This window comes from Sinocyclocheilus grahami, unplaced genomic scaffold, assembly GCF_001515645.1.
Source record: "Sinocyclocheilus grahami isolate Dianchi unplaced genomic scaffold, SAMN03320097.WGS_v1.1 scaffold196.1, whole genome shotgun sequence".
In the NCBI taxonomy this organism is placed as follows: domain Eukaryota; kingdom Metazoa; phylum Chordata; class Actinopteri; order Cypriniformes; family Cyprinidae; genus Sinocyclocheilus; species Sinocyclocheilus grahami.
The window spans coordinates 323,879-334,387 of NW_015505375.1; the positions used below are offsets into that span (position 1 = coordinate 323,879).

The following is a 10,509-nucleotide window of genomic DNA, read 5'->3' on the forward strand; positions in this document are numbered from 1 at the left end:
ATATATAAACATGTTGATTATTTTGTGTCAGTTGTTGAGCAATTAACTCTCTCCCGTCCCGGCATCTGTGTTACTCTTATGTCATGATTTAGTCATGACTGCAGTTTAACACTGAGAAAAGTGACTTATCTCTTAAAGTTTCCAGTGTGCTTTTTTTTTTAAACCCATAATTCATATAAGCTCACACTTACAGATGCTGTTTCTTTGAAAAATTGTTGAAAAGTTGAAGCATATTTTGAACAATAAATCCCACTGCATAGTGTTTGAATGGAAATGTACATGCTTCATTTCAAACTCGAAATTATTGCATACATTCAAAAGTTTCCGGTTAGGTTTTTTTTTTTTTTTTTTTTTTGTAAAGAAATATACTTTCAGCAAGGACACATTCAATTGATCAACAGAAGGAGTAAAGACATTTATAATGTTTGTATGTCAAATAAATACAGTTCTTTTGGAGAAAACGTATTACGATTTTGTAGAAAATGTTTCTTAAACACCAAATCAGCATATTATTATGATTTCTGAAGTATCGTGTAATGTTGAAGACTGGAGTAAATTTTAAATTACATTTTAAATATACTGAAACAGAAATGGTTCTCTTAAATTCTAATAATATTTCACAATATTACTGTGTATTTTTACTGTATTGGGGATCAAATAAATGCAGCCTGGCTGAGCATAAGCGGATAAAGACTATAGAATACCCAAGACGTGTCACTTGTATAGTTTTGAATGAGGAAAAATGCAACGCTCAATATGGCCGCTCTATCGAACGAAGCCCCGCCTTCTGAGCAAAAGAGCCAATCACTAATCAGTAAAGTCAGCGTGTCACTGCAGCTGTCATTTGAAGTTCCGGTTACTATAGAAACAATCAGCGTTCTGAGACATGCGCCTAGGACTGTGCATGCGCACTGGCTGATCTAGCCTGAAAAATACGCTTTTTATAACGCCATTTGAGCAATATAAACAACATTTATGACACAGTTGTTGTCAGATTTCATTGGTGATTTCAAATATGAAATTTAATCATAAGCTTAGTGAAGAGTTTTAGCGAATTTGATGTTTCCCCAGTCAAAGAGATAGGAGTTGCACTTGCATGCCCGAGAGGCCTTTCAAAGATGGCCGCCGAGTGACATGACTAAAAACAAACATTTAAACGGTAGTGTAAGTAATGCATATAAAGGCCAATTCACACCGCACAGACAGACGTCAACAAACACGTTTATTGGGTTTTTTAGTTCAGTGTGTTACCCCTGTCAGTGTCTGTTGCAGTTGGTCAGAGTTTGTTTTTTACCCGACTGAACATGTTCAGTCAGCGTTTGTTGGTGTCTGTTGGGGCAGTGTGAACATGACCGTTATTTTTCATAAAATTCTGAATCCAACAGTCAACGTGTTTGTTGGCGTTTGTCTGTGTTCGGTGTGAATTGACCTAAAGTGTATTAACACTGAAATATGCAGTGAGGTGTAGTGTGTACGAATATCTGGATGTAGTTCTTAAACTAAAAATACAAAGTCAAATTATAAATACTTTTTAAACTCAGTCACAGCTTTCTTTAAGAAGAGGAGAGGCTAAACATTAATTTGGCACGTAATTATCGGCAACTGAAAAACATAAATTAAGTATTTCATAAAGTAGATGGTAGCATTATAATAGTGTATTAATACATAATTTGGGATGCAACTCTTGTCTTGTCTTTCCGTAGAGGCTGTGTTTCAGTTTGAGGCACTCCAGATTTTGTGTTTTTGTTCCGAGTATCTCAGTGGATTTGAACTTGTGTTGGATGTTTCCTTCTCCTGTTTTTTCACATAACTTATAAATATTTTACATCTTTGTTTTATTAATGGAAAGTCTTTTTTTTTAGGTTATCCTGATGGCATTTTATCCTCAAAAGCTAATTAACTCAAAGTGTGTGTGTGTGTGCGTGTGCGTGCACACACTGGTAGATAGTTCAGAAAATTGTCAAATCTTGGAAAGCCTTTAACCTTTTCCTTTGACTTTTGAATAAAACTCATCTGTTATTCACAGTTACTGATTGCAGATATGCTGTGATAGAACGTGGATTGGGTTTTTGGTAACTTAAAATCGAAATGGCACACACAATCCGTTCTCTCTGTCTGTTTTTGTTTAGTCTTAAGCTCATAGATGTTGAATATAATTTGACCCTCTAACAGCAAACATTTTTCAGTTTGTAATTCTCATTTTATTATCTGTAAATTCAGTTGATGTCCATTATAGCAAAATTTGGTAGTTTTGTATGTTGTCTGAGGTCCTCTGGGGGTTCCATCCTCTCTGAATTAAACAGTACATTTTGTTGCTGAGCCTTAAAGAAAATTTTATTACTCATATGACCCTTTTACCTCATCCATAATGTTTTCCCCATTTTCTGTGGTTCTTTATTTGTTCATAGGTATGATAACAAAAGCAGTGCTTAGGTCAAGCGAGGAAGAGAAAAAGGAAGAAGAGGTGAAGAAAACACTAGAACAGCATGACAGCATTGTAACCCAGTACAAAGAGTTGATTCGAGAACAGGTAAAACTACATCAAACTATATTCCATTCTCACATTTATGTCTGTGCAAGGTTTCAAAGTAGTCCTATTGATATTTTAATGCATGTAGTATATTCAATTATTTTGGGTTATTCATGAAGCAACAATAATTTGCACACCTCATCAGTCTATTTTATATGAAAATCATAAGCTCTGTTGAAAAAATCTATTATTTCCCAGCTTGTAAAAAAGTAATGTTGCACATAATTGTCTCTCCTTTTTATAAGATGTTGTTTATTGAATATTTGATTATTATCTGTACCTGTCATAAAGCTGAAATGCCAATACACTTAAACTCAAATTATTATTTATGTTGTGATACAGCCAGTGCACCTTGAGCAACTTTTGTGAAATGACCCCTTCAAATATGATATTCAAAAGTGTGCATATGTGACCAAGAAGAATTGACGAACAGATAATTATTTTCTATATTTATTTCGAGCTCTGATTGCTGCCATAGGTAGCCCTGCTGGATCTTAATCCAGAGAAGTGAATCCTTATGTATTTGGCTTGGAATATGGCTAATATGATTATAGTATTATAGGGCTATAATTGTCATAAGGATGACTAAACATATGCAACTTATGACCGCAGAAAAGTGGGTTACCCCTGCTTAAACACTGGTTTCTCTTTCCTCTGTAGGGTTTTAGAAGGAAAAATAGGCATATGTTTAAATTACACATTCATTTTCCATTTCTCCTCTGTTCATCTCCGTTTAATTGCAGGATTCTCAAATAAATGAGCTGAAGGAGCAAGTAACATCGCAGAGTTCCCAGAATGAAAAGTTGCAGAACACCATAACACAGCAGTTCTCGCAGATCCAGCAGCACAAGGATCAGTATAACATCCTCAAACTCAAACTAGGTACTGAGCAAATATCAGATCTATATCAGTAGTATTTGCAATATTTTAGTAGAAGTTACTGTTACAATTGGTCTACTCTTTCTTCACATTCTGTAGGTAAAGATAATCAGCAGACAGGTAATCAGGCAGAGGCAGCACATGTGAACGGCGTGCAACCAGAGGAGCTGAGCCAACTCCGAGAACAACTTGAGGAACTGCAAAGACAAAACCAACTGCTGCAGACACAGCTGACTGAAAAGGACTCTCTAATAACCAGCCTGGTATGAGTGTGTTCGAAAATTCTAAATTGAAATGTATTTTCTATTGGTATTCTAATATCTTAGACTTTTACAGTAGCATTTACGATATCATTCAAACGTTCGGGATCATTATGTTGTTGCAGTGAATTTCTTATGCTCACCAAGGCTGCATTTATTTGATCAAAAATACAGTAAAACAGTAATATTTTGAAAGAATTGTTAACGGTTTAAAATAATTTTAGTATACATTAAAATTGTATTTATTCATGCTATGGAAAAGATGAATTTTCTGCAGCCATTACTCAAATCTTCAGTGTCACATGATCCTTCAGAAATGATTCTGATATACTGATTTGGTGCCCAAGAAACATTTACTATTACAATGTTGAAAAAAAGTTGTCCTGCTTGATATTTTTGTTGTAACTGTTTAATGTTTTTGAATGTTTTTGTGTGTGATACTTGTGTGAGAAAAATCATACTGACCCAAAACTTTTGAACTGTAGTGGTGTATTTGGAAATATTTGGTTTGTGCCCAACAGAAAGCTGAGGGAGTACCATCAGCAGAGGGTTCAACTTCAGAGGTCACAGAATTACAAAAGGTAAAATTCCAACCTTTCTCTTCAATATATTTCATACAAAATACTAATATTATAGACAAAACACTTGAAAATAAAAAAATTTATGTTTGATTGCAGGAGGTTGAGTTGCTGAAAGCACAGCTGCAGAGCCAGACCGCAGAGATCACACAACTACAGAGTGAAAGACAGGAGCTACTCAGAGGATCTGAGACCACAGTAAGCGTGTTCCAATAATTGTACAGACAGTACACTCCACCACACTGCAGTCTCAGCTTCAGATAGCATTCCAACAGACCACCTATATTTCAATCTCAAAATCGTAAAATCCAGTCTAAAGGAGTCATCATGGGCAGGCTTTTTTTCAAATCGCTTCCCAAATTATGAAAATTTATTTTCTAAATAATAATTAACAAAATAAAATTGGCAACTGTGAGAGCAGTGCAGCACCCAGACAGTTTAAAGAGGGGACACCTCAGGCCATGAGCAGCAGTCGGGTACATAGGGATGTGCGATATGAATCATCTACAAACATATCATAAATGTGTCACTCACTTTGCAAAAAAACAAGCCTTGAGAGGGCATGGTTTCACTGCGTGGATTAGCCTGTTAGAATGCCAGTGAAAATAGTTTCAAACAAAGCCACAGCATAAACATTGTGCATCTCTGAGCAACACACAGTAGTGTTTTGTTATTGAATGAGTCTGTGTTTTTAATGAATCATTTGAGTGAGTTATTCAATTATCCATTCATAAAGACAGTGATTTGCTTCATTTCTGAATGAATCATATGCTTTGAACAGATTTGTTTGAATTATTCAATGATTCATTTACTCATTAAGACAAGAACTTACCACCATCTACTAATTGTTTTGGTTTCATATTTAAAGTTTTATTAAAATATTACTTTAAGTAACTCCTGAAATTTCAAGCAAGTATGATACTAAATTGAAATTTGATTCAAAATGGGGAAACAAATCTCACAGTGAGTCCACCAGAAAAACTAAATTGTAATCCTACAATACACAAACATTTTCAAATTGCACTAAATTTTGTGTTTTAAGGTACTTTTAAAATATAATTTATTTCTGTGATGGCATATCTAAATTTTAGCATCGTTACTCCAGTCTTCAGTGTCACATGATCCTTCAGAAATCATTCTAATAAGCTTGATTTGATGCTCAAGAAACATTTCTTATTAGTAATATTAAAAACAGATTTGTTTTCAGGATTATCATAGATTTGGTGAAAAAGGTGTTTTTTTTTATCAAAGTTTATTTGAAATGAAAATATTTTATAACAGTGTAAAAGTCTTTATTGTCCCTTTTGATGCATCCTTGCTTAATAAAAGCATGATATTTAAAAAAATTCTAACGGACCTTAAACTTTTGAACGATTGTGATTGTGCTTATTAGTTCAGTGTTGTCTTTCTTTCAGGCTGCAGTTCCAGGAGAAGACGGTGAGTAAAACAGTAATATTTTGAAAGAATTGTTAACGGTTTAAAATAATTTTAGTATACATTAAAATTGTATTTATTCATGCTATGGAAAAGATGAATTTTCTGCAGCCATTACTCAAATCTTCAGTGTCACATGATCCTTCAGAAATGATTCTGATATACTGATTTGGTGCCCAAGAAACATTTACTATTACAATGTTGAAAAAAAGTTGTCCTGCTTGATATTTTTGTTGTAACTGTTTAATGTTTTTGAATGTTTTTGTGTGTGATACTTGTGTGAGAAAAATCATACTGACCCAAAACTTTTGAACTGTAGTGGTGTATTTGGAAATATTTGGTTTGTGCCCAACAGAAAGCTGAGGGAGTACCATCAGCAGAGGGTTCAACTTCAGAGGTCACAGAATTACAAAAGGTAAAATTCCAACCTTTCTCTTCAATATATTTCATACAAAATACTAATATTATAGACAAAACACTTGAAAATAAAAAAATTTATGTTTGATTGCAGGAGGTTGAGTTGCTGAAAGCACAGCTGCAGAGCCAGACCGCAGAGATCACACAACTACAGAGTGAAAGACAGGAGCTACTCAGAGGATCTGAGACCACAGTAAGCGTGTTCCAATAATTGTACAGACAGTACACTCCACCACACTGCAGTCTCAGCTTCAGATAGCATTCCAACAGACCACCTATATTTCAATCTCAAAATCGTAAAATCCAGTCTAAAGGAGTCATCATGGGCAGGCTTTTTTTCAAATCGCTTCCCAAATTATGAAAATTTATTTTCTAAATAATAATTAACAAAATAAAATTGGCAACTGTGAGAGCAGTGCAGCACCCAGACAGTTTAAAGAGGGGACACCTCAGGCCATGAGCAGCAGTCGGGTACATAGGGATGTGCGATATGAATCATCTACAAACATATCATAAATGTGTCACTCACTTTGCAAAAAAACAAGCCTTGAGAGGGCATGGTTTCACTGCGTGGATTAGCCTGTTAGAATGCCAGTGAAAATAGTTTCAAACAAAGCCACAGCATAAACATTGTGCATCTCTGAGCAACACACAGTAGTGTTTTGTTATTGAATGAGTCTGTGTTTTTAATGAATCATTTGAGTGAGTTATTCAATTATCCATTCATAAAGACAGTGATTTGCTTCATTTCTGAATGAATCATATGCTTTGAACAGATTTGTTTGAATTATTCAATGATTCATTTACTCATTAAGACAAGAACTTACCACCATCTACTAATTGTTTTGGTTTCATATTTAAAGTTTTATTAAAATATTACTTTAAGTAACTCCTGAAATTTCAAGCAAGTATGATACTAAATTGAAATTTGATTCAAAATGGGGAAACAAATCTCACAGTGAGTCCACCAGAAAAACTAAATTGTAATCCTACAATACACAAACATTTTCAAATTGCACTAAATTTTGTGTTTTAAGGTACTTTTAAAATATAATTTATTTCTGTGATGGCATATCTAAATTTTAGCATCGTTACTCCAGTCTTCAGTGTCACATGATCCTTCAGAAATCATTCTAATAAGCTTGATTTGATGCTCAAGAAACATTTCTTATTAGTAATATTAAAAACAGATTTGTTTTCAGGATTATCATAGATTTGGTGAAAAAGGTGTTTTTTTTTATCAAAGTTTATTTGAAATGAAAATATTTTATAACAGTGTAAAAGTCTTTATTGTCCCTTTTGATGCATCCTTGCTTAATAAAAGCATGATATTTAAAAAAATTCTAACGGACCTTAAACTTTTGAACGATTGTGATTGTGCTTATTAGTTCAGTGTTGTCTTTCTTTCAGGCTGCAGTTCCAGGAGAAGACGGTGTCTACACAGAAAAGATTGCAGAGTTAGAGAGCAGGCTCTCTGCTCAGACAGCTGAGACACAAAAGCTCAAGGTGACTTGCCCTTGAGGAATGGCCGCCTTCCTTTTTTTCATCATTCACTCGTTTACTTATTTTATGTGCTTTTACATTTAACATCATTTCCCATTTAACACTTGCTCTTTTTTTTCTGTCCTTCCCTGTCTTTCAGGGGGAAGTTAAAACTCTTCTGGAGAGTAAGGAATTGATGGAGAAAGAGCTTGCTTCAGCCACGAGCACAGCTGCCATCATGCTGTCAGAGAAGAGCAAGTTGCAGCAGGAGGTGCAGGAGTCCAAGAAGGAGCAGGACGATCTTCTCATGCTACTCGCTGACCAGGACCAGAAGATTCTGAGCCTGAAACAGAGACTCAAGGACTTGGGAGAGACGGTACATTCCTCACAACAATGCAGAACACAGTTTCACTGGCTTTGTATTCACCAAATGTCTTTTTGTCTTCTTGCATTTCTTATTATTCTTCTTCTTATTCTTATTGACTTTTTCCCCACAGATTGAAGATGAGGATGATTTGGATTCAAGGGACCAGTTTGATGATGATGACGAAGAAGAGGAAGAAGAAGAGTGTGATGAATAAAAAAAGTATTGATTTAATAGTGGTAGTGAAAGACTGCTATTAACCTGTCACTTACACGCTTAGAGAAAGAGATTGTAAGCCTTGGACCGTAGAGCTAATCTTCTGATTTTTAGAAGAATCACCTATTTCTTTACTTTCTTCATAACTGCATTTTAATTTTTAGAATTTATTTTGCAGTGGACAAAACAATCCAACTAATTGAACCAGACCCATTTCATTTTAAAGAAGCTTTGAATTTATTCAGATAATAAATACAGATGGATACTTTCTTTTTGATCAACATTCCCAGTGCTTATGTCCTGGTAACGTACTGTAGAGGATTCTGGAGAGCTATTTGACCTAATGATGGAAAGGAGAAAATAAAAAGATTTGCGTCTTTGTTATACATAGTGCAAAGCCACAGAGAAAGTTCAGTCTGCATTTCTTTACAGTTTGACAACTTGTAAGTGTCTTGATGATGGATGGATGTATTCTGTAAGACCTGCCTTCTCTGCTCAGGTGCATAGTGAACTCTGTTTAACATCTCATTCAAATTTGGTCCTTTTCCTGTTTTGCTTTAGATTGCTGCCTGGTCAAATGGCTGTTGTTGTTGTTGTTTTTTCTTTCATCTGTTCCTCCATGTCTGCAGTTTTCAGAATTGTTCATCCATACATTCATATCTACAAATGATCAAACAGACTCTTGCATCTTGCAAAACCCACTTTGCATAACATTGTGTTAATACTATCCATGTGTTATTCAGTATAACACTTCTGAAGTCCCACTAAATGTTGGGATGCTACACTTTCAGGTTCCTAAAAAACTGGAGAGGTATTTTGCGAAATTTGATTCAAGCTTTGGTTAATTTATGGATAAACAAGCCTCCTTAGAATAAACTATATAAATACTTGTCTGTGATGTTTTGGTTTTAAACTAAAGTTTTTAATTTGTGTCTTTGATGGGTGTTTTGTTCAATATACAGCTGTATTTGAGGATTGACTGAGAACTTTTCCACTGCTAATACCCACAAATATAATTTTGCCATGAACTGCATTCATGGTCATGTTTGATAATGAATTATACAACCATTATTTAGGAATTGTAAAGGAAGGCATATAATGAAGTTCATAGAGCATGTTTTGCAGCTTTACAGACAACAATGCCATAATTAGAAAAGTGTGCACTGGAAAAAAAAAAACTGCTACTATATAATTATATGTTTGCTATTTGTACACTACAATTTGTTCTTCTGTTCAAGGTAGCATTAAAATAAAAAGTCCAAGCTCCAGTATTATAAAAATGTTATTATTTGAAATATTTATTTTTATAAAAATTGATAGTCTATTTTTATATTTATATTTTAAAACATTTACCTGTGATGGAAAGCCCTGTCTTCGGTAACCAGGGCACAGAGACAACTATATCAGAGACTATATATAGTATATCAGAGACTCCTTGCTAAAATTCTTGGGCCTGTGACAGTTTTATGGGTGGCCCCCTTTCCCAAATGAATACGCTGTATTATAGAGACCCTTGGTGGTTCTGTCATTTAAAGAACAGCATTTATTTGAAATAGAAATATTAAGCTATAGAATAAGAATATACATCTTTGAACATGTATATGTTCAATGCAGAAAGATTGAAACAAACTGGTGTATTTCTGACATTTACCAGCAGGGGCTACCGGGACCATTCTGACCAGCCAAATCCTCAGGTTAAACTGTGATGTGATGAATCAATAAAAGAACACTGACTACCCCATCATTATCATACTGTTGAAAGAAACGCATAAATAAAAATACGTTAAAAAAATTATACAGTATTACAAAAATTAATAAGATATTCAAATATTAAAACTCTAATTCAGGCATGATCTTAGTTGCAGATGTAACTTGTAAATAAAATAAAATAAATGACCGAACGGATTTATTATTTATTGTGTATTTATACTTAGGCTGCACATTTATTTATTTGCATGTTTTGCATTCATATTTGCCCCTCTGATTGTTTACTGTGGGATGGGGGGATGGGGCAGTGTTCTCAAACACAGGTTATGGGTTATATCATCTCTCATCATCGCCCCACCCTTTACTCCACCGCAGCGTCGCCTCACTCATAGACATCGAAACAACGGGACGGATGGTGAACGGAATACACGGAATGAACATGGGCGTGTCTTATAGTGCGTCCAAGTACTTTCTAATTGGACAGGTCTAATTAGCACAAAAACGTAATGTTTGTTTTAACGCTTAACCATATCCTTAAACTAAACGAGTATTAATGTTTGTCGGGAATGTTCTTAATCGTGCGAAATAATTGTCCAGACAAATGCTGGTGTAAAACGCACACCGCGGTGTCACGTGGTATAT

The 10,509-nt window shown here is 34.7% G+C and overlaps 1 protein-coding gene across 1 annotated transcript in view; it reads left to right on the plus strand.

Annotated features, from left to right (window-relative positions):
- The window catches only part of uso1 (USO1 vesicle transport factor), a 27,267-nt gene extending 17,845 nt beyond the window's left edge, over positions 1 to 9,422 (plus strand). Inside the window, exons 16-26 of the mRNA XM_016285401.1 lie at positions 2,409 to 2,530; positions 3,274 to 3,412; positions 3,509 to 3,672; positions 4,191 to 4,250; positions 4,347 to 4,445; positions 5,663 to 5,684; positions 6,041 to 6,096; positions 6,193 to 6,291; positions 7,509 to 7,604; positions 7,741 to 7,956; positions 8,078 to 9,422. Of these exons, the coding sequence (XP_016140887.1) occupies positions 2,409 to 2,530; positions 3,274 to 3,412; positions 3,509 to 3,672; positions 4,191 to 4,250; positions 4,347 to 4,445; positions 5,663 to 5,684; positions 6,041 to 6,096; positions 6,193 to 6,291; positions 7,509 to 7,604; positions 7,741 to 7,956; positions 8,078 to 8,161 (1,157 nt within the window). The 3' untranslated portion in view covers positions 8,162 to 9,422. The remainder of the gene's footprint in view (positions 1 to 2,408; positions 2,531 to 3,273; positions 3,413 to 3,508; positions 3,673 to 4,190; positions 4,251 to 4,346; positions 4,446 to 5,662; positions 5,685 to 6,040; positions 6,097 to 6,192; positions 6,292 to 7,508; positions 7,605 to 7,740; positions 7,957 to 8,077) is intronic.
- The last annotated feature ends 1,087 nt before the right edge of the window (positions 9,423 to 10,509 follow it).